The sequence below is a fragment of the Stylophora pistillata genome, chromosome 10, assembly GCF_964205215.1.
Source record: "Stylophora pistillata chromosome 10, jaStyPist1.2, whole genome shotgun sequence".
Lineage (NCBI taxonomy): Eukaryota > Metazoa > Cnidaria > Anthozoa > Scleractinia > Pocilloporidae > Stylophora > Stylophora pistillata.
The window spans coordinates 6,495,144-6,519,547 of NC_142528.1; the positions used below are offsets into that span (position 1 = coordinate 6,495,144).

Sequence of the window (24,404 nt, forward strand, 5' to 3'; positions counted from 1 at the left end):
GTAGGTATTAGAAAGTACGTCTTTTTGTCTTTCAGACCATGCCTTGGTAGGTAATGTTATGCACACGACTGTCGTTGTGGATGAGTTTGAATGTCAGATAAAGTGTATGGGAAATAACAGCTGTAAGTCGATCAATGTTCACCCCGGTAAAAGCGATGGAAAACGTATCTGTGAGTTGAATAATAAAACGCGGCAAATGAAGCTAGGTGATTTAAAAAAGAGGAAAGGATCTATCTACCATAGCTCTGTTCAGTTGGGTTCTAGTTTAAGCCGGGAACAATTTATCTTTGGAACTACTTTTGTATACTGATGAAAACTGAGAATATAATTTGCTATTGGCTTGAAAGTAGCGTATACTTCGTTAGAGAACATAAGGCAGATAAAACTGTCCGGTAAACGTTTCTTCAAGCAAGTCTTGACTACCTTCATCATTTTGCAATCCCCGTTTTGCAACAACCTGAGTAACAAAAGCTTTCTTGGAATAGCCTGTTTTTATTATTGTTCACATGAGTGCAAGGGCAACGCCAAATTTAAAAAAAAAAACGCATATTAAGCGTCTGAATATTAATAACGAGGAAACAAGCTTTGTTACTCTGATTGATGGCATAACGGAAAGAAAAAAAGTTCACCGCTTTGTTTTGTAATCAGGCCTCCTGCATGGATGTTTCCCGCGAATGAAAACCAACAACAAAAGGCGGCCAGTGTGATCCGGGATACAAAGGAAAAAACTGTAAACACGTATTAAGTAGTACGGCTGTTCTAGAAGAAATTTGCTTCAGACATGGTCAAACAAAATACATGTCTATTAAGAGCTATGAAATGAAGCAAATTGTCAAATGAAGACTCCTTTTAAAACCCATTTCTGTAGAAAAATACGAAGAGCTATGTTCAAGTTTGCATATAATCTGTTTCCCTTTTCTCAGCGTTTTAACTGGTGTGTGAATATTAATAACAAACAAACACTTTATTTACCGAGGGTAAAATATATTATTATAATATAACCAAAGTAAAGCGCGCGTTCTGATTGGTCAATTTAGCGTTCCCCATTTGCCCATGGGTGTACGCTGCTGACGTGAGCAAATGCAAAGACTATTTTTCCGCACGCGCTTGTTTTTTTCTGGTCACGTAAGATTTGTTAAATAAAAGGGAACTCTTTAGCTACAATGTATCAATGTTATGTTATAAAACAAATGGTAAACACCACAGCGTACACTATTGAGTTATGGATGCACTTGGAAGGTTTGCTAAGCACTCAAGAAGCTAGAGACGCTCTCGGCTATCGCCTCGAGCGACTCTTACGCTTCTTTCGTGCTTAGCAACCTCCGGCGTACATCCATAACTCAATAGTGTACGCTGTGGTGTTTACCATTTGTTAATTACCGTTTACCCGGTAGTTTACATAATGACCCCCAACAAATCCTACTAAATATAAAAATACCTAATAAAAAATTCGTAATACTAAAATTGTACTTAAAACGTCCTACTGATCTTAAAATGCTCTATCGAGGTATTTTCTTTAATAAAATTTTTCAGTAGCGTTATCTTAAAATTTGAATGGGAAGTCATGTTTCTAAATCAGTTTCCTAGTTTATTCCATAGCCTACATGCACTTGAGTGGAAAGTTCTAAGCCCCAAGGTTCTTTTACAAGATGGTGTTAGAACGTCATTACAGATAGCAGATCTAGTACAATAACCATGTGTAGATCTGACATATTTAAAACATGAACTAAAATATTCAGGACTATGACCTTGGCTAACTTTATGTAGCATACAAAGTTTTCTAACACGTATAATGTCATCTATAGGTAACCAGCCTAATTTATTAAAAAGTTCAACGGAACTATCGTTAGTGGTGGCGTCCAAAATTAATCTCCCGCATCGTTTTTGTACTTGTAATAACCTTTGAAGGTTTTCAACCGAACAATTACCCCAAACAGTACAACAGTACTTAAGAATTGGCTTAATGAGAGCATTATATAACATTTTTCTACATTCAATAGTTAAATGCACTTTTGCCCTCTTGAGGAGAAATATCCTAGAGTTCAACTTTTTTATGATAATCAATATGTAGGTCTCAGGAAAGATAGGGATCAATCACAACACCGAGAAGTTTTTCTCCAGCTGATTCCTCAAGTCTTCCGTTGTCCAAGAAAAGCTCCCACGTAGTTATTTCACTGTGATAAAGTTTTTTCGCACTACCAATAAGTAAGTACTTAGTCTTTTTACTATTAGGTTGCATTTCATTAAGTTTAAGCCAGTTATTCGCTTTACTTAGACTCACATTTAGAGTTTGTTGTATCTCCGAATACGATCGGCACAACTTAACCAAATAGTTGTGTCGTCAGCATAGATGTCCACTTCAGTTTCACTTAGCAAAAGAGGTAGATCGTTCATATAAACAGAAAAGAGGAGAGGGCCTAAAATTGAGTCCTGTGGAACTCGCCTGTATAAGGACGCTGGACTAGAGAGCACACCAGAGACTGAACAAACTTGTTTACGTTCGGATAAATAGGACCTAAACCAATTCATAGCTGTTTGACTAGTGTGATACTCGGCGAGCTTATAGCTATGAGAATATCATGACTGACTAGATCAAAGGCCTTACTAAGGTCCAGAAAAACTGTTCCCACCAGTTCACTATTGTCCATAACCTTCAGCCATTTTTCAGAGATATTCAATAGTGCAGTTTCACAGGAATGATAAGGGCGGTAGGCAGACTGATTCTTGTAAAATAACCTGTTCATAGTTAGATACCGAAGATAAGAGGTTGCTACATGTCCTTCTCAGGGTTTAGACAGAATAGGAAAAACAGATATTGGGCGATAATTTCCTCTTTCGTTTGTTGAGTCTTTTTTGTGAAGTGGCGTTACCTTTGCTGCTTTAAAGGTAGTTAGAAAAATACCTTAACTGATGCTTGTGTTGTAAACATGGGCCATGCTCGTCGATATCGGCGGCAATGCCTCCTCCGATATCCGTATGCTAATATCATCCAATCCTATTGCTTTGTTTGATGGAATTTTCTTCAGATCTGCTTCAGTGATTTCTTTAGTAATAGGCGGAATACAGGAACGAAATTCATCGTGTATACGCGCATTGACAAAGTTTGACACAAGAGTATCAAGCTCAGACTGTGTGGTTACTAAATTGTCTGATGGCTCTGATGTTAGAACTGATGAAGTAAAAAATTCATTAAAAGCATGCGCAATTTCCGCAGGAGCGCTTATATAGTTTTCATTAACTTTGATAGTAGTGGGCGCCCTTAGAGATGGTTTAGTCGGTGCACTCTGTTTTAACGGCTTCCAAAGATTTCTTGTGTTTTCTTTGTTTTCTAATATCTTTTCTTTGAAATAATTTGACTTTGCATTGCCGGGAAATTAGTTTGACGACCCTGTTTCTCACTCGTTTATACATTATTCTTGCCAGTAAATTTATAAATTCTGAATTCTGAATTCTGAATTATCTATGAATTCTGATTTATAAATTCTGAATTTTGATGCTACTATATACCAGCTTTTCATGATGATGTTTTTGGTATTTGCCTCTGCCAAATTTGTGCGTGATAATGGTCACTCAGTCCATAAACCCATCAAGATTAAACATTATATCCTATTGCAGCCACCAGAGGCTCGCAACGTAATAAGCCTGGTCATTCCTGCAAAGACATCCGGGACTCAGGAGATTCCAGAGGAGACGGAGAGTACTGGGTCGACCCCGAGAAGAACGGAAAGCCTTTAAAGGTCTACTGTGACATGGCAACTGATGGAGGTACAGACGTACAGAAAATAGTCAGTGCGCACAACTAGTATGCGACTCGACAGACAGCTTGTCCGACGAGAACAAATACCTTCACCGTGTTTTTTCGAAGAACAACTACAACAACGACTTCATCCGACGAAACACTCACCGACCCATTACCACTACCGAAACAAACGACACCGCAACCCCTACGACTAAAGCAACCATACCGTACATAAAAGGCATGTCTGAAAACATCTCGCGCATCTTACTACCCTTCAATATCCGCGTCGCCCACAAACCCATCACCACACTACGTCAGTTACTAACCAACGTTAAAGACAAAGACGAACCGAGGAACAGACAGGGAACGATTTATAAGATCAATTGTTCCGACTGCCAAGCCTCCTACATCGGTGAGACTGGCAGAAACCTCACAACAAGACTGACTGAACACAGACGGGCGACGAGGAAAGGTGATGTCAGCAATCAGATTGCTGAACACCATCGACTTACCAACCACAACATTGACTGGGACTCTGCGCAATGCCTAACCTACAGCACTGACTATTTTCAACGACTGACTCTGGAAAGCTGGTTTACTAACTTAGAACAGACTCCCCTAAACAGATATCAACAACTACCCGCTCCACACAAACGACTCATTCACGACATAAACATCACAAACGACCGAAAAAGAACGACCTAACTTTACCGACAGATCGAAACAGACCAATCACGACCGACTGCTAAAAGAGTTGAACACCAACATAGCGCTAACTCGCCGAAAACGCTTCAAAATGGCCTGAGACGCTAGGAATCAACAAAGAAAACAACAAGGCAATAAGGTAAGTCCATTTTATTTAAAAACAAGACATTTTTTTCTCTCGTTTAAGGCAAACCGATAACATCCCATACAAACCTTTATAAATATAAAACGTTGCGCAACACGGTAAGAGTCACGTCCGCTTTTCTAGTAGTGAGCTTGGGCTGCCTGTGACGTGATCAACAAAAACAAACTGTTGTGTTTCAAATCTCCTGACCTTTGTAATAAATGCCTTTATATTTAGGGCTGTAAAGAGGAAAATTCTCATTTTATTTTTAAAATTTTTATAATAAGCTCCCGTGGTGAAAGTATTCATTCGCAGTGAGGGTTGTAATGATCCAGGAATTACACCAAACACATGCGGTATTGCTTACATCAAAGTGAATGGAAAAGATTATTCTCCACACATCAGAGGCTTTAATGTGGTTATCATCAGCGCTATAACAGGTAACAAAGGCCAGGCCTAGTACTTATCGTCTTTTGGTACATTGAGAAAAAATATTAAAAAATCAAAATTGAAAGAAACCTGACAAAATATCAGTGGCCAACGGACAGTTCCAGGCTGTACACGACGATTGTCTTTAAAACCACCAGTTGTCTCCAGTCCTTTGTTTTTAATCGATTGTCTCCTCTGAGATCCCAGACCATCCCAGTCACAAACAATTGACTAGCATCCTTTGCAGGTAGGATGAAATAAAAAAAAAATCTTACAGAGTACTTCCATGGGCCTATTTAAGCGACCTAGAGTTGGTATTTTAATCAACCTGGATGATCCTGAAGGGTTACTTTACTGAGGTGAAATTAAATGGGAAGTCGAACCTTGCCTCGGACAATTTCCCGAAAAAGCCAAATTGGTCTGCGTTTTTATTTTCCACTTATACCTCAGAAGGTAACACCGCAGTCTCGCTATCGACTCCATCGTCTTATTCAATGATAAGGATGTACTCGGTTCAAAAGCTGCATGGTTAACTCCAGTTTGAATAATTATTAGTTCTTTAATATTTCTTTACAATGTACGTACTCATTGTAAGCCTAATTGTAGTAGAAAGGAAACATTTTGGTCCCCTTTTCATTTTCAGGTACCGTTCTAAGGGCAAAAGGATTTGACACTCATGGCAATAGTTCCACTGGTTGCAACCTGAGAGACTATCTTAACGGCATCAAAGGAGAGTACGTACCGTGTTTAACGCTGTAATTTAACCATCATAAATGTGGCGTCTGATTAATCAAAAATCATCGATCCCAAATTATATTACCCCAGCTGTACCGTTTTATATTTGCAATCTCTTTAAAGAGATATATTTTTCTATTTCTGGAAACTGTTTGGGATTGTTACCAATGTCGAACGCATCAAAAACTTGTCAGCAATAACTTCCATCCGAATCTGAATCTGAGATATGCCCCACAAAACGAGATTCAGATAATTCCGTGGGGAATTTATTTCAAAATGTTAGATTATTTGAACATGGAGTATTTCTGTGTCATTGCACTTTTTTCGCAATAAATTGGATTTGTTTGCCTTACTCACAAAAAAAAATGTTTGTTCCGATTACAGAAAAATCGTTCTGGTCGCCATCCAAGATGAAGGCTCGAAATACATATCACCAGCGATTGACGCTCTAAAAGGAGTTGGGGCTACTGATGACCTCCTCTATCTGACAGAGTACAGAGGATCTTTTGCTTTGGTGGGATTTGCAGGTGTGAACAAACCACCTTGGATTGCACAACAAACCGCCAGGGCAGGAAGGGGACCTAGTGAGATATCTCTGACAATTCCATCATTTACAGGTATCTCTTCGTTCTATTTAAGCGATGGAACACATTTCTCCGGGCTCCACAACGTGACGCCGGAAAAATACGTTCTATTAACAATTATTCCACGAGCGCGCGTTGGATATGAGATGATAGATAGCCAACGAGACGCGTAACGCCGTGTTGGCTATAATCATCTCATATCCAACAAGCGCGAGTGAAATAATTGTTTTATTAAAAAAACGTCCCCAAGATATAAGACAAATCTTCTCGACTTTATTTTGTAAGAAGAAACCGGATGGTACAAGGTACAGATATTAGCCTGGTATATTGGCTCATATAACATGATGGCTAAGCAAATCAAAAGTCTTGAATTGCATTATCCAATGATCCAGTTTTTAATAATTGCTTTTATGACACAACGAGTTACCTGCGGGCCCCATAGCCTGATTAAATATCCGTTTGGAAAATATATGGACAAATAAGACGATTTATTACATCCATTTTGAAATCACTGGTGGTCCCTGTAATCTGATTGGCTCTAATTGGTGCGATTTATTCCCGAATCGCACCATGTTTTGTTCTAAGTCGCATCATTTTGACTGAGTTTTTGACACATGACGTCAGTCTTTCTGTTTTGCATACAAAATAAGATGTAAAATCGTTTCCGGTTCCACTTATTATTTAAAAACCGGCTCAGTACTGCATCAGTAAAATATTTGAATTGAACAAGTCCTGTATTTGGGCGATTTCAAAATGGATGTAATAAAGTGGTAATTGAACCTCGTGTCTTACAATGTTGGTCTGAAATCATACTTGTGATTTCAAATAATAATAATAATAATAATAATAATAATAAAAGATTTATACCGCGCCAGTATCCTACTGTTCAAAGGCGCCTACAAAAACTTTAACATTAACACTTAAGACAGCTAATATTAATTATAAAAGGCTTTTCTAAAAAGAAAAGTTTTTAATATACTTTTAACAACAGACACAGACTGAGCATTTCTAATTTCACTTGGCAAAGCATTCCATAATGATGATGCTGCTACAGAGAAGGATCTTGCACCATATGTTTTCAAGTTATAGGATTGAGAAACCAGAAGGTGCTTGGATGATGAGCGTAGTTGACGCGATGAGGTGTAAGATGTAAGCAAATCACAAATGTACGGCGGTGCCAAGTTGTTAAGTGCCTTGTAGGTTATAAGTAAAATCTTAAAAATAATACGTTGATTAACGGGAAGCCAATGAAGATTGAAAAGAACAGGCGTAATGTGATCATGCTTTTTTGTAGGTGTGACGAGGCGCGCCGCGGCATTCTGGACGCGTTGTAGCTTTTTTAATAGTGTAGGCTGGTGGGCCATACGAAAGGGAATTACAGTAATCCAGCTTCGAAGATACAAACATATCAACCAGCAATTCAGTAGCGCTGCGCGCTTGTTCGATTTTGAAATCACGCGTATGACTTCAGCCCAAATTGCACTCCACTCAGTTCAGTTACCATTATAAGTTCTATGTTCATTATTTTATAATCAGTGATATGTCTCGTAGAGAAATGTCAATTTTTATACGAATGAACGGGTCAATTACTGGGAGACAGTTCGCGCATAGACTAAGAACGTTCAGGCTCGCGTGCGCTGATATCGGTGTGTATTGATTAACAAGCTAAGATAACACCTTTCCCTTCTGTAGCTATCAAGGACTTATATTACAACCAGCCTGGCCATTCCTGCAAGGACATCCGGGACTCGGGTTTCTTTAAAAAAGACGGAGAGTACTGGATCGACCCTGAGAAGAACGGAAAGCCTTTAAAGGTCTACTGTGACATGACAGCTGACGGAGGTAAGGCGAAAATGCTCGAGAATGTTAAAAAAAGAAAAGGAATTTGATTGGTTTTGAGATTCTGAAATTCTACTTCATGAAACAGACATCATGTTTGATGCACAAAGAACTAACCTCATGTTGGCTTCGTATTTTGCAGGAGGCTGGCTTCTTGTATCCAACGTTGTGGTGGACGACCCATCCTCGCGAGACCTTTGGATTGAGTCATCATACCGCGAAATCAGCAACTGCCACAGCAATAAAACGTTGTTCATCACAGAAAATGCCATGAAAGAACTGAGAACACACTTATCCTTCACTCAACTGAGATTCCACTGCAGTAAACAACAGGGACGCACCTTCCATGTTACCACGGCTGCTAATAGCACTGGTGAAGGTGTAGTCCAGTACTTCAGCAACCAGACCGATACTCGTCCCTTGGCCTGTGGATCGTTTAACCGAATGAAAGATGATAACTCCAGAACAGCTGGACTTTGTAACCAGTGGCAAGACCAAAGGTGGAGCGAACCTTCTTTACCGCAGGGAAGATTGAACAATCATGTTAATTATGTCCCAAATCTACATCACTGGTTGTTGACTCCTGGAGGCTCAAGATGGGAATGTGACGACTATAACTTTCGAAATAAAGAATTTTTTGGAATATCCTCTGGCGATTTCTGGAAAGTTTTTGTCCGTTGAGACCTAACAACAGAGATAACTTACGTCTCCTTACGCTGTGTAACAGAACTTTTAACCTCAAATTAAGACGTTTTATTAAGTTGATTAAAGAATCCAAGCTTCAGGTTTTTTAAACATTATTATTGTTATTATTACCATTATCACTGACTTAGGAATGGTCATTTACCATTAATGTTATTTCAAGAACGAGTACACATGTCGTTCGTTAATTATGTCCCAAATCTACATTACTGGTTTTTGACTCCTTAAAGCTCAAGATGGGAATGTGACGACTATATCTTTCGAAATAAAGAATTTTTGGAATATCCTCTGGCGATTTCTGGAAAGTTTTTGTCCGTTGAGACCTAACAACAGAGATAACTTACGTCTCCTTACGCTGTGTAACAGAACTTTTAACCTCAAATTAAGACGTTTTATTAAGTTGATTAAAGAATCCAAGCTTCAGGTTTTTCAAACACTATCATTGTTATTATTACCATTATCACTGACTTAGGAATGGTCATTTACCATTAATGTTATTTCAAGAACGAGTACACATGTTGTTCGTTTAAAGGGTTTGTTTGTCAGTCATTCGCCCAGGACTATTTCAATTTAGTATTCTGTTTTGAGTTATAGTTGGTTTGGTAGTTTAGGTTTGCTTTTAATAAGGATAATGATTTATGTAGCGCATGCTACATGACGTTATGATCGCGTTCGGTTTACAAAAAGTATATACAAATAAGATAAAATCAGCAGATAAAATACCATAAAATACTTAAGTCACTTAATTAAAAATTACAACTGTTGCTTTTTGAACAAAGTTGTCCGAGGTAATTTTATAACACTACTTCACTAAGAAATGTAAATTTCACTACGAAAATTTGGAATAGGAACGCTGAGACAAGTTTTCTAGAATATGTAGTAAAATTGTTAAAAAAAACCATTGCTTGCATAGTTAACGTAGCTATGTCATACGACATTTTAAAAACATAAATTCCAGTACATTTTGATACTTTTAAAGTGGGGGGGGGGGGGGGGGAAACAGGGGGGTCAGATTTTCTCGCTCCCCGTGCCACGTTCTGATTCCCACAATGTCAGTCAAACTATTCCCTTCGATAAACAAAGTCATAACGGTGACCCAAACACTTAGACGATCACGTACCTAAATAATTATAATGAAAACTAAGAACATCTCTCATGCGAGTGAAACATCTTACAAGACAAGGACTGGGCTCTGTTCTAAGCAGAGACCTCACTTTGAAGTTGAACGGAAAAACTTTAGACCTTTTATTTTCCAGTCACTGCCAGTCAACGCATCAGACAAGTAATTCCTCCCTTCAACAGTAATACTTGAATTGCCTCTAAGGTCTAAATTGCCTAGTTTGCAGTTGATATCAGTCAGAGCATTAAACAAATAATTCACTCCTTCATCGGCAACGCGACAGTGTCTGATGTTAAGGCTAGTCAACTTGGATGCACTACTGATTAATGTTGTACACAAGTGCTTTAATCCTTCATTTCCGACGTTATTGTAACTGACGTCCAAGAACATTAGTTTGCAATTACCCGAGGTTATTGCTTCAGACAAGAGTTTCATCCCTTCATTTCCAAGAGAATTGACACGCAAATCCAGCCTAGTTAGCTCGCAGTTACTGCTAACTAGTGCTTCACAAATGTGCGTGATTCCCTTATCCCCAAAGTGATTGCCACTGACACTTAAACTGGTTAATTTCTTGCAATTTCTATAAGCTATCGCCTTGGACAAGTGCTTGATTCCTTGTTGCGATAAACTACTGTAATCAAGGGTCAACCTGTTTAGATCACTGTGACTAAGAGCTAAAGATAAATTCTTCACACCTTCATCACTTATGGGACTCCTGGAGAGGATCAATCTTGTTATTTTTAAGGGAGGGGAGGATTGGGAGATTGCCTTACAGAGTATGACCAAATCATGATCTTCGTCCGTTGGCCACCAATTCAATGTGCCTGATTCCGAACTGTAACACAATGGAAGGCCGATCCACTCGTCATCTTGAGCATCATCCAAGGTGGGCAATGATGAATGCACAAAACGAGGAAGGCCATCCAAGTACTCCAAAACCACTTGCCATTTTCCTTTTCTGATGTGCGAAGTGAGTAATGTATCAAGACCGCCCTCTTCTTTCTTAGTTCTTCTAGTTTCTAGGACTATCGAATAAAAAAAATATATGAAGTATTAAACTGTTACTTAAAAAACTTGAGCTTTGAGTTTCGGACGAAAAAAAAATTAATTAGATGAAATTTCATTAAGAACCTTGGCTTCAACATTTTTGAGAAACTAAATTTGACTAGAGAAAAATTCTAAAAACTTTCTCCAAGAACGTTTTCTCTTTTAACATTATAGCATTACTCTTAAGAAACTTACCACCTTCGTTCTCATCAATAAGATCAGTGGTAGAAATTACGGCAAAAGGGGAGGTAACTTAAAAGAAAAAGCACAGAAGAAAATAAGCTGTCATTGCCTTATTGTAAAAATAAAAACTAACAAAACCATCGTGAAATTGTGCCACTTTCACATGTTTACAGGGCTCATTTCACAAACAATGACTGGTAATAAAGCCTAACTAAATGTACATGGGCCTTGTGAATGCAAATAGTCTCGTTTGTCTAATACATCATCCAAGAAAACTGCTACATGTATTGAGATTGGTGCTGTTTAATCCACCAATGATATGACCAACTCAAAACTCCCTTTGTGAAGAATAGATTAAGGAAAAAGTATGTACAAAACATTTCTCCTATTTACTACAAGAAAAAATTGTTGAATACAGCTGCACTAAAAAGCTGAATCAACAAACCTCTATGAGGGATGGTGGGAGAAAAAAAATACTACACTGGAGTTAATTTCCCAGAAAAATAATACCTGATTTAAGATCTGAAAGCAGTTTACACTTACTTTCTTTCCTATAATCTGGCGAACGCTGATATTCCCCTTCTTCTTGTAGTTTCATTAATTCGAAAAGATCTTCTACTTTTCTTTCAGGACCAGAGGTGAATGATGCAGTAGAGTGTGAAGTACCTTAGGGTAAAAGTGCACATGGAAAATTTGGTGTTTGGTGTCCCAATTTAGTAAGGTTTTTTTTTTAAGTTGTATCAACAAGTTGTAGTTATGATTGTCATTGTAATATTAGTGAACTGTGAAAGTTATTTTCATGATCCTTGACAGAAATACAATTACTGTTCAACAAAGCAACATTTCATTAAAAGTAAACAGTTTCCATGGAAACCAGAGCACAATTTTTTTTTTTTGGGTTTACTTTCTTATTGAAAAAAATGTCTGAAAGTTTTGGTGTTCACCTTTGACTTTCTCTGGCTGTACAACCTCTTTCTTCTGTTCCTGTTCATTGAGCTCTCCTAATCTTTGCCAACTTTCAATGACAGTGGACCTTACCAAGTGGGACTGAGAGGCTAAAGCTTCTTCTCCATGATCAATGGTAGAGAATATGGAGGAAGGGATGGCTACAGACAGAGATATCAAACATTCATGCTTTGTTGTAAAGTTGATGTAAACAGCAGGGATAGTAACATGACACTAGAGTTGACATCTATCTATTTCTTGTGTCTGGAGGGCTCATCTCACCGGAAAACAGGGACAGCAATCATTAGTTCCATTTATTATTAATATCAATTTTTTTCATATTTTGTACCAAACAAATGTCATTGCACAGGGATAATTCTTCAACAGTTCATCGCATATTAACTAGCTATTACTGTGACAAGACAAGTAGTTTTATCTAGAGATGAAACTGGACCTTTCTCTTCATGATCTCTCTCTGCAAACCTAGTGGTGTTATATGTTAGAAAGGAAACACCCCTGCTCACAATCCTTTACAAATAATTTACAAAAGGACCAGGTTACTCCCTTATCACTAACCTCTGAGTGCAGCCTTGTCAAAGTGGGCTCTGTATGCATCGTACTCTTCCTCATCCATAGTTATTTTCAACTTCAGCTCACTCAGGTTCAGTTCCTTCAAGATCTTTTCAGTGACAAAACAACCCTGAACAATCTTCTCCAAATGGCCACATGAGTAATCTTCCCACAGCTCCTCCAAGCTCTTAAGAGAATCACACTTCACTGTTATCACCAAACTTCCTACAGAAACACCTGAAATGACAACTCTCATTTTTTCCAAGTATTGCATAAACTCATTATGCTCTTCATTAGACTGTGGTGGTGTAGTCTGAAGATAGTTTAATGCAATTAAACACAAGGCTTTTCCTTTGAGTGCTTGGAGATCATCTATTTCTGTATCAGATCTCCTTTTCCTGCATGTGCCTAATGCTGTGCTTGTCCTCTGACATCCAGCATTCTCTGAAGCTGTGCTGTGCTTGTCGGCATCTGCAGGTTTCAGGTCTTCCACATCAACATTGACATTTAATTTTCCATCTGTTGATTTGGAACAAATATTCTCAGTTAAAATTGTACTTCAAATCCACTGATCCATATTCAGTGCAAAAGACAGTAGATACTATTTATTTATTGACCCAGGAAAGATAAAGATGGCTGGACCATCTTGGTCTATACAAATGCAAAAAACGACAGGACTAACAACCAGCCATCTTGATCAAACAAGCTTGGTCAATAAATAATTTATTTCATTATGTAACTGTGCTTCATAGAGTACAGAGTACAAATATCTGGCAATATCTGTACCCTAGAAATTCTAATCCATGAAAATATTTGTACTCTAGAGTTTCTAGAGCACAATATTTGTACTCAGATACAATGAAATATATGAAGTTCATATATTTTGAACTGCGGTATTAGATACGTATGATGCACGATCCTCGCAGTAGATAGCACTATTTAAGCAATAGTGATAATCAGACCTGAAAAAAATCAGGCCTGTACGGGATTCGAACCACTGACCTTTGCGATACTAGTGCAGCGCTCTACCAATTGAGCTAACAAGCCAACTGGGAGCAGACCGTTAAGTTGATTCGTAATAAACCCGTGAAAGTGATAAATCAGATACAATGAAATATATGAAGTTCATATATTTTGAACTGCGGTATTAGATACGTATGATGCATGATCCTCGCAGTAGATAGCACTATTTAAGCAATTGACGTGTTAGCTCAATTGGTAGAGCGCTGCAGTAGTATCGCAGAGGTCAGTGGTTCGAATCCCGTACAGGCCTGATTTTTTTTCAGGTCTGATTATCGCTGTTGCTTAAATAGCGCTATCTACTGCGAAGATCGTGCATTATACGTAATATTTGTACTCTAGAAACTCTAATCCATGAAATTCACCTGCACTGAAATAACAATTTGGCATGTTGGATAATAAATCTCTTATTAGACATTTTGTTGTGCAGTATCACTGGGTATTTTTACTCGTTGTTTGTATTTTGACTTGCCCTACCAGCTTGTCAAAGTACGGCACAACTCATAAAAATAATAAGCGACACTACCCAACAAAGCGTCTAATAAGATTATATATATATATATTGCAAAAAAATTTTGCTTTAATAAGAATATCAGAATCAAGAAGGACCTGTTTGTTTTTGAGTGCTGGGAAGCCTAGTGTGAAAGTGCATGATAGTTTTTCATTTCACAAAATTGAAAATAACCTGATTTGATAGGTTTATGATGATAATTTAGAGTAAACACTCTCAGTTTAATGAAAACTGTGAACTTTGCAGGTCCACCAAACAAAATTTTTTTACTTCCACAAGATCAAAGCTGGCAATCCCATCTTGCCCACCTCACTAGTCAATCAGAAAACAAGATTTAATTGATCTTGCCAAGGGTACTGCCAGCTTTATAATAAGATAAGTTCTTATGTCAAACATATCATCTGACTGCAAATGGACAATCTTGCATTAATTTTGAAGCTAGTAATACGACTAGACATCCTTGTGCTATTTATATGCATACAATTGTCAGCATCTTTGGCACAATAGAACAGATTGTAGATGCTAGATCTTAACAGCTTCTTATGCATGACATGTATTTTACATAAGCAACAATAAAACTAAACAACATACACTACCATTTGAAGTTTTGACTACATTCTTGATCACTCCTTTAAACCTCTCACATTGTGTTCTCCAAGAGTAAACCTTCCTGTAGTTCTCACGCAGCTTCATGGCATTGGTTTGTCGCTCCTCTGGACTTTGACTGGACAACTCTTTAATCCTTTGCGCCCATTGAGTTGCATCATCATCTGATTCAACAATTACAGACTGTCCACCATCTACGTTTTGCAAAGCCTCAGCTATTCCCGATTCACCAGAAACAAGGACAGGAACACAAGCAGAGATGGCCTCCAGGGCTACTAACCCGAAGCCTTCAGTACGGGAAGGCAGGGAGACCAAATCTGACTGATAAAACATCAACTTGAGTTCCTCTTGTTCGCTGCAATAACCACGGATGGTAAGTTGGTTGCGGGTTACACAGGTTTTTTCAAGAAACCACTGTTCCACTTTTCGGTGCTCACCAGGAGATGAGCCAACAAAAGTAAGATTGAACTTCTTACCAAGAGAACCAATGGCATTTGCAATGATGTCATAGCCTTTGAGGGAAAGATCCTCAAAGGCAGCTCGACCAAACATAAACACGGTAAAGTTCTTTACAACTGATCTGTCGACTGCTACCCATGACTCACTCGAAAACTTTTCAAAGATCCCAGGAGTAATAATGTCCACTTTAACATTAAGAAGACTCCTGCTGTACTTCTGCTGTAGACGAGAGCCAACGGCCACAACGGCATCCGCTGCTTTACACAACTCAATTTCCATCTTGTGCTTCTTCTCGTTCTCTTCGATTGTATCTGTTGCAGCCATAGTTGTTTTCTTATATTTCCCAAGGTCTTCACAGTAGACATGGACAAATTGAATCCATTTACACTTTGTATTCTGTACCAGGGAATATGCAGGGCCACCCAACTTTCTTCCATGGCCTATCACCAGTTGTGGGTTCGGGAGCTTGGAGGGTGGAAACTTCAAGCACTCAATGGAGTCCGCTGAACCAGGAACACTTATAGCTGTGATTAAATTTACACCATGTTGTTTGGCATCTTCTCTATCTTGATCATCGCTTTTCGAGACGTAGCAGTGGATTTTCATGCTGTCAGTCGTCGCTTGGGCCAAATTAATCGCAAATTCTCGATTGAAAGTTGACAATCCACCCTTCGAAGATTTCCACTCGTCGCAGAGAAACATGACATCAATAAGCCTCTGTTCTTTCTGCTCCTCTTCGCTTCTTGTCGCAGTCCAAGCTTCAAAGCACGCCATTTAAAGTTTTTTTTTTCACCCCTGCTGTCGATGTTCTGCTAAAGATCTCAAGGCAACGCTTTAGCAGGTGTTCAGCGAAACACGTTTCTTCCTGTATGTTCCCACATTTTGACTAAGAATATCTAAAATGAACTACCCTAGGAACTTCCTATTGGTTCTGAAATCTTTATGGCTCACAGTTTTGCACAAAGATAATGTGAGGTTGTTTCAACCGGTTGGGATCAACCGTTGTTGAGAAAGGCAGCTGAAATTCGATCGTGACCGTAAGCGTGTGGGGGACTGGGTCGATAGAATCAAACATGGCGGACAGGTGAAGGACTTTTTTTCAGACAATTTTGATGTTTCCTGCACTCTAGAAATCATCGTTGAATGGATTTGTGTGATCCCGTTAGCATTATTTTAGTGACAGCCGGTAGCAGAGGACAGAGTCTATTATTTCGTTATCCATATTTACCGCCTTCTCAGACTAAGAGGAGAGAAAAAGGTGCTTAGCTAGAGAGTGGACTATTTGTACTAGATGGGCCACGCTGCAGGCCTCGACGAAATTTAGCGCGAACAGAGGCATTTAAACTTTTTCGTGGAATGAGGTTTTACGGAAAAAATCTCCTTTTTGTACTTGTTGCACACTCCAGCTTCAGGCTGGTAAATCGCCACAGTTGTGAATTCTTAAACTTCTTTCACTTTACGAGTGAAACTAAACTTCTGCACGCACTTGCCTTTTAGAAATCCCCAAGAATCGTTTCGCCTTAGGTAAAGTCGAAGAGAGTACGGACACAAGGTACACATTGCTTATTCATGCACAAGTCAAAGTAGATCCATGTACATTGTTGGAATGGGGTGGGGACATTAGGGTTTACATTGACTGGTGCAAATTAATTTAAGCACTGATTCAAAAGTATTTTTTGACCTGGATAGAGTGACGAAGATTCGAGTCGTCATTTCTGTTTTTATTTTACAATTGTATGGGGTATTGAACACCATGCAGAAGGGTGGATGACATTTTAAGGACGTGCCCTTAATATTTTTTTTTTTTTATCATAATTAATGGTACATTTTCAAAGTTCTGTTGAATTTTATGGCGCTATAAAATTGGGATGAGCATAGAAAATCCCCCATGAGTAGTGCCAAGGTTAAATTATTGTTACCTTAACCTGACTGTGCAAAGAAATAGAAAAAGGTTTTATTTTGTTTGTTGGAATTTTATCACTGTCTACATCACCTGCTTTTCAGAAATTTTTCTGGAATCAAAGATGGTTATCTCATTGGGTGAGTTCAATAATCATACATGTTTTGAACATGATTTAAAATAATTTGAGGTAATTGAAACAAAATTGATTGCACAGTGGATAACCCAGTCATTATCAAAATTCACTCTCATTTTCCACTGAACCTGTGAAAAGATGATAACCTTCTTATTAATTAAATGAAGAATGAAAATCTTGCCTTCTTTTTACTCAAAGACTCTCAACTCCTTGCCAACCACTAAAATTTAATGACTGGTCCCTTAGATTGTGGATTAATACTCTTGAGACCACAATAATTGCTATCACTGTTGTGATAGCAATTGTTATTGTTATTAAGAGCAATTTATCCGTGTTCTATACTGTATGTATTGTTGGCAAAGCAGTAAATTAAATTAACCCATTAACACCCTAAGAATGATCAGCATCTAATTTCTCCTTACACTAATATGGTTGAATCCTCCATGAAGGTTGTAAGAATAAATGAAATGATCACCAAGCTAAGAATTTTTGATTGTTGAATGAATTCTCCTTGTCAGTAACAAAGGAAATGTATAGACAAGAGTAGAGAGAATGTGGATAATGATGTTAGGGTGTAAAGGGTTAATTCCCATGAATAAACTCTTCAACAGCTCGTGAGGAATTCTAATAAAGTGGCATGAATGGCAGTAAAATAAACTAACTGGAACTCTGCTTTCAGGCCTGGCATAATTTATATTTAACAATTATTTGCTGAAGGCGAGGTGAATATCATCGAATAATCCCCGAGACAAAGTCGAGGGGATTATTCAACAATATTCACCGAACCTGAGGTGAATAATTGTTTGAGTATAATTTTAGAGCTGAACAACAGAGAAAGTTCTAAAATCATAATATTTTAGTAACATTTATTAAAATTTTATTTTAACATTTTATATAAGCTGCATGGAGTGGTTGATATAGCATCATATAAGGAACCGCTAGGCCAATCAGATTGCTGGAAACTCTGCTCAGCTCTGAAATTATACTAAATTATTATAACTGTAATTTGGTTTCACCAGCTGTGTTAACGAAGGGCTACTGCTCAAAACATCAGCTTTTAAACTCTTCACAGTGACCAATTTACGTTCTCAACTCAGTTGGTAAAACTAAATTACCTTCAGTTGTTAACCCCACCAATGCAACACCACAGTTTCTCTAGAACTTATTTACCCCCTTTATATATTATAATTGTAGTTGGTTTCTCTCTAATACCCCACCCTTCTATGGCATGACAATTTTCAAACTCAATCTTCTAGTCTTTGAAAACAGACATTGATTTCATATTTTTTTAATTAACCTGCAGTGTTTAAATCTTAAATTAAGCATTTTTGCTGGCATTGTTTCTTTTCAGATTTTCTGACAGCACACTGGCAAATATTTTGTCGCCAAAATCTAATGCATGTGGTAATAAATTTGAGTTGAAAATTGATGAGGTATTATTTGTGGGCCATCCAATGCTGGCTTATGAAAGACAAGACAGAGAATTCAAGGTATGTGCTTATTATCTTGTCATTACTGATAACTGATAAGGCACATATTACCTACTGGTCTGCTTTTGAGTGATTAACCAAATAAGATGACCTTAAAATCAGGGTCTGATTTGTCAGTAACAAATATGATTTAACACCAAATTTGTCCACTCAAAATTGTTTCATCAAATCAAAGGGACAGAACACCCCTCTTAAAATTAGGGCCCACAAATAAAATTGTGACAGTGCAGGGTTGGAAAAATATTTTGAGTAACAAGACTATGGCACAAAGTACAAAGCACATTGTCATGCTTCCATGCTAAAAACTGAGCCACAAGAAATCAAAATTTAATTCTCCTTGCTGTCTGCCTTACAATTCTTGTAATGCGTGATGTTAGTTCTAAGAATTTGATATTGGATCAACTAATAATTCCCATTAAGAGTTTTTTTTTATTATTCTCATCACTTGTCTGTTTGGAATTGTACTGATATTGTAGAGAAAACTTTTGCCTTCATTTGGGCTCTCGTGGGAGTGAAACAGTATTGTTCAGTGAAATCACTTTTGTGGGTTTGGTTGTTTACAGAATTATATGAAATTTTTTCAATTTTATTTTACAGAGAAGTGATACCACTTCAAGAAAGGATGATGTTATGATGAAGCTGTTCAATGTTGTCTTTGTACTTCAGGTGGAGACAGATTGTTAACATTTGCATGTTTTACAATTCTTGCAGCTACGAGTCTCCTGTAATTTCTTTTAGACAGAGCATCAGAACCAGTAACCACACTCAGCTCCTTTTGAAAGCACAAGGAGTTTCTTGTTTGTGAGTTTACTGACTGATGCTACCATTCCTTTTTAATTTCACAGGCCTAACATGTAATCATAGTTTTTATCATGGTGCAAAATAAACCTATTGTGAAGATAATATATGATGTAACTATGTTTTGCTTATTTCAAGCTATTTTAGTAATATTGTTTTGATTAAGGTGTGTATTTCTGTTGAATGGCTGTGGTTAGTTAATGAAAGAACTTGAACTTCAAATGGATCTATAAAAGTCAATTAAAAGTCAATGTTCCATACTCTTCCCTGAATGGTTATCAAGTAAAACAATGTCATGTAACTGTAGGGCTCTTTACCCAACTCATGATCTCCTCTTATATACCTCTTTGCCTTATCAATTTTTTAGGCGAGTGTAGAACCCTCTGTTGTTCACTGTTACCATGACTTATCCAAGAGAATAGCAATTGCTCTAAGACATGAGGAGATAAGGTATTCTTAAGATACAAATGAATAAAGGCTGATAGTTTCTAAAGAAACTGTTTGGGGCTGCATCGGTGGGGGTAACGTAGCTCCATTTTCTGCCTTTAAAAGCACACACAACCCACAATTCCTCTATTCGCTCTGATGAAGGGCTAATGCTTGAAACGTCAGCTTTTATAGTCGTTACGGTGGCCAATTTACCATTTCAACTTTGTTGATATATCCAAATTATTCTTAAGATAGATATACAACAGAAATTATGTGATGCTAGATTTGGTTGAATTAAATGCTAATTTATTTTTTCAACAGATGGATGTCATTTTGTTGTCATGTAAATTTATTGAATGTATGTCATAGTGAACAGTTGATTAAGGTATAGCTTAGCATTGCTGCAAATCAAGAGGATAAGGAACTTTATATCTTTTTTGTTTGCAAAAAAAATATGAGGAAATAGATGGGTACTTTACCTGAAATAACAAGCAATACTTTTTGTTGATTCATGCTTTGAAAACCAGTCCATCCATGGGGAGTGACACAAAATCTTTGTCTCCTTCAGCTATCAGTCATCACAATACACAAAAAATTTGTTTATCACTGTTGTTTCTAGATGTAGATATCTGAGCTCTGAAAGGGAAATTATTCTTTCTGTTCATGACGAAATGGCAACGATGCCTGAAGGTATGACTTAGGGAAATTTAGTTCACTAGTTTTGATGCGAATGTGTTAACTTTCAGTAAAGAGAATTTGTTTTCAAATGGGGTTCCTTTTCCCTTCCTGTTCACCCTGGTTTATTCCCTGGTTATGGATATTTGTGGCCTGCAGAACACATGTTGTTTTTTAGCGTAGTTTTCAGAGGGAGAAATCTAGGGGTGAGGCAAGGGCAAAGGGTAAGTCACATGTGAGATGAGCAGGGTGCAATACGTTGCCTCCTTACCTTCCACATGCTTAGAAATACAACTTTTGCAAATTGCAAAATTTACTAGACTTTTACTAAATAGTGTATCTTTGCAGCATCCTAGAGTATGTTGACACAAATGTAAAAAGATAACTCTGTAGAAAATCTTGCAAATTTGAGATATAATCATCAGAACGAATTATACTGCAAATGGTGAATGAAACCAGTGTTTTGGTTCTTATCACAAAACCATTTTCAAACATGGCACAGCTTCCCAGCTGGTTCTCTCTATATGTTATAACATGTAGCTCAATGTTCTACCATCTCTGTTCCATTTATAGGCTTTTTCAAGTTCATGCAATGTGTGCGAGGAACTCAATAACTATATATATCTTATTAACCAAGCTCGAGGACCGTACTGGGAGAATATCGGCCCGAGGTCTTGACAGTATGGACCGAGTGCAGTGAGGTCCGTACAAAAAAGACTGAGGGCCGATATTCTTCCAGTACAGTCCCGAGCAAGCTTGGTTAATAAGAGATTTATTACACGATTGAAGTTCAAAGGGACACAAGTGCAGTATCATTTGGGACCATTTGGGACAGTGCCCGGTCCAATACTGAGAGAATATTGACCAGCATTTGAGCATTTTGATTGGTTGATTTTTGTTATTGGCCCCCTGACTGCCCGAGTCGTGTAATAAATGCTATTATTAAAACCCCGTTAAACTTACCTCTTAAAAAAACAGACTGTGCAGAATCACCATTTCAACACATCCTTCCAAAGAGCAAGTTGGCCAGGGACTTGAAAGATGTTTTTAAGAGGTTTGTTTACCTGCCATTTTATAGTATGACAGTTTAATCGCAATAGATGATTACATTAGGGTTGACTACTTAATAATTATTTGTGAGACATAGAAAGTGATCAAAACCTGAGGTTTGACTCCTCATGGGGACTCAGAATTCTTTCATTGTCCCATGCTTGTGACAATATTGAAAAACATCTATTTCTTTACTGAGCTCAAAACTTACCATCTTTCTTATTCAGATCCAAGCCACATTTTGAAAGGTATAACACTGCTCTGTTGGGCTTATTCCCTTGTGCCTTATATTCATATATCTTATTAACCAAGTGCGAGGGCCGTACTGGGAGAATATTGGCCTGAGGTCTTGACAGTACAGACTGAGCGCAGCGAGGTCCGTACAAAAAAGACCAAGGGCTGATATTCTTCCAGTACGGTCCCAAGCAAGCTTGGTTAATAAGAGATTTATTATACGACTGAAGTTCAAAGGGACACAAGTGCAGTATCATTCGGGACAGTGCCCAGTCCAATACTTAGAGAATATTGGACCGGCAATAGAGCATTTTGATTGGTTGATAATAATTATTTATTGGCCCTCTTACTGCCCGAGTCATGTAATAATTTTTGTAAGAAGACTGTGAGTGAAGACATTAGTCTGGTTTTGTTTCCTCTATGCTTCTCTTTTCTTGTGTTTGACTTCAGCTTGTGTGCTTCTGGAATTGTAAGACTGAAAATCAATGACTGGGTGAATGTTAGCTTTTGCCTTCCACACAAAGTTCACAATTTGAACCAGGGAACCATTCACATTAAGGTATGGAACACCTTGAGAAGCTGGTGGGGTTTTGTGGGGGTTATGTATTTTGGAGCAAAGTCAGCTTTGCTTGTAATGGGATCTTTGTTTGTTTTGTTTACTTGTTTGATCAGGTTAGAATTGTCCACTGTACACCAACGTGCACCAACATTGTACTGTTCGTTCCCTCCAGTACTTACTGTGTGGGTTCTTAAACATCCTCTGCTGAACTTAGTAGTAAGGATAAATGAGATGGCCTGAAGAAGAAGTTATTGTTCTTGTACAACCCTTAATTTGTCCCTATATTTTTCTCTGTTTCAGCCTGAAGCTATACACAAATCCCTTGCAGTAATCAGGTGTGATAACAATTTTCGTTGAGAATTTCACGATTAAAATTTTTTTTTATAATTGAATTTACTTTTTTTTATGAAGACATTTACTCGCATTCCAGGACTAGTACACCTTCCTCCAGGTTTGAATTTTTCTATTGATTAAGGAAAAAAAAGATTGCCTGCCTCGGCATCATCATTTTCACAGTACTTAATAGGAAAGTTGTTGATAATCCACTTTAAGCTTCTTCAATGACTGTCAGAATGGTAAAGATATGTTATGGCAACATTGGTATCCTGGTAGACGAGAATGTAGAACTTGATCTACTTTCCACTGACTTAGGTTGGTTTTTTTTTTTTTTCTTTTATCATACAGGCCATATCATACACTGCTTTTTCTTGTAGACAAGGGTTATCTACAAGCCTCCCTTGCTGGGGACTGTTCCCCAGCCATCACACGGCTGGTGAGAATAGCCAGTCCGCTAAAAAGGTAAAGCCTAAGGAGGCACGTGTTATTTAATGAACATTGACTCAGCTTCTTATCCTTGCATTGAAGTAAGTGGTATGTTGTAAGCAAACAGGTTTAAATAAGTCTTTTGTTGCAACTTTCTTTGGTATAAGCAGGCTCATCCCTTCCCCCCGCCTGTTCCATCCACTTCCTCATCCCTATGCTACCTCTCCTTCCCCCCCTGGGCTCTACTTTTGTTTGTCTTCCTTTCCCTTTCCTCCCTTCTCTCTCTCCCCTCCCTCAGCTCTGCTTTTGTTTCATGCCTCTCCCCTCCTCTCCGCTTTTCTTGTCTCCCCTCTTTTTTCCTACCTCCCCTTCCTTTCGGCTCTGCTTCTGTTCGTCTCCCTTTCCCTTTTCTCCCTTCTCTCCCCCTCCACTCTTGGCTCTGCTTCTGTTTGTCTCCCTTTCCCTTTCTATTTCCTCTCTTCTCTCCCCTCCCTCCCCTCCTTATCCCTCTCTCCCCTCTGCTCTCTATTTCTCGCTTTCCTTTTCCTTTTCCTTTTCCTTTTCAACCTATGATAAGCCATAAGATTTATTTTCGATCCTTATTTCATCAACTAAATTCACTGCAACAGTGCGCTCTCCCCTCGCATACCTTTGTTACCTGTAGCGGTAAAACTTTGTAATTGAATAATTCTGACTTTAGATTTTTGTCGAGTGACCTGTGACTGTTCAGCAAACGAGTAACTATGGTAATTGTTGCTTTCCCAGCTTCCAAACATTATCACAAGACACAGATATTCCCTTATCTCAGGTCTGTATCCTGGTGGATCCAGTTGATCCTTTATTTTTCACCTTGACACGAGCGTAAGTGAATTTTTATCTTTTTCGTAATACTAGGTTTTCGCCATAGCAGCCCATCTGGTGTACTGGGGAATGGCAACTATCATCTATCCGCTCTGTGAGAGTAACGTGTATGTCGTCGCACCAAATTCCTCCACAAGCATGTAGGTGAACTGTCCACTCTGTGTTTCATTAGTACGGTAGATTAGTCAACCG

At 38.2% G+C, this 24,404-nt stretch overlaps 3 protein-coding genes across 4 annotated transcripts in view; 2 read left to right on the top strand and 1 right to left on the bottom strand.

The window, feature by feature from the left end:
* Positions 1-5,627: 5,627 nt before the first annotated feature.
* On the top strand, positions 5,628-9,817 carry LOC111325598 (uncharacterized). Its single transcript, XM_088735122.1, has 4 exons — positions 5,628-5,731; positions 6,117-6,349; positions 8,009-8,158; positions 8,298-9,817. Exons 3-4 carry the CDS (start codon positions 8,143-8,145, stop codon positions 8,834-8,836), a joined length of 555 nt encoding a protein of 184 aa, XP_088591248.1. The 5' UTR covers positions 5,628-5,731; positions 6,117-6,349; positions 8,009-8,142; the 3' UTR covers positions 8,837-9,817.
* Positions 9,578-16,317, bottom strand: LOC111325594 (uncharacterized). The gene is made up of 6 exons (XM_022929424.2): positions 14,850-16,317; positions 12,729-13,241; positions 12,152-12,313; positions 11,751-11,873; positions 11,220-11,276; positions 9,578-11,002 (listed from the first exon to the last, which is right to left on the bottom strand). Exons 1-6 carry the CDS (start codon positions 16,090-16,092, stop codon positions 10,068-10,070), a joined length of 3,033 nt encoding a protein of 1,010 aa, XP_022785159.2. The 5' UTR covers positions 16,093-16,317; the 3' UTR covers positions 9,578-10,067.
* A 19-nt stretch (positions 16,318-16,336) lies between these two features.
* The window catches only part of LOC111325579 (GATOR1 complex protein NPRL3), a 13,917-nt gene continuing 5,849 nt past the window's right edge, over positions 16,337-24,404 (top strand). Inside the window, exons 1-13 of one of the 2 annotated variants that reach the window (XM_088735059.1) lie at positions 16,337-16,576; positions 16,816-16,870; positions 17,323-17,358; positions 18,706-18,844; positions 19,442-19,510; positions 20,010-20,092; positions 20,691-20,761; positions 21,725-21,800; positions 22,481-22,589; positions 22,890-22,924; positions 23,274-23,387; positions 24,117-24,159; positions 24,246-24,352. In XM_088735059.1, the coding sequence (XP_088591185.1) occupies positions 16,462-16,576; positions 16,816-16,870; positions 17,323-17,358; positions 18,706-18,844; positions 19,442-19,510; positions 20,010-20,092; positions 20,691-20,761; positions 21,725-21,800; positions 22,481-22,589; positions 22,890-22,924; positions 23,274-23,387; positions 24,117-24,159; positions 24,246-24,352 (1,052 nt within the window). In that variant the 5' untranslated portion in view covers positions 16,337-16,461. The remainder of the gene's footprint in view (positions 16,577-16,815; positions 16,871-17,322; positions 17,359-18,705; positions 18,845-19,441; positions 19,511-20,009; positions 20,093-20,690; positions 20,762-21,724; positions 21,801-22,480; positions 22,590-22,889; positions 22,925-23,273; positions 23,388-24,116; positions 24,160-24,245; positions 24,353-24,404) is intronic. The other variant, XM_088735061.1, reaches the window with a different exon arrangement.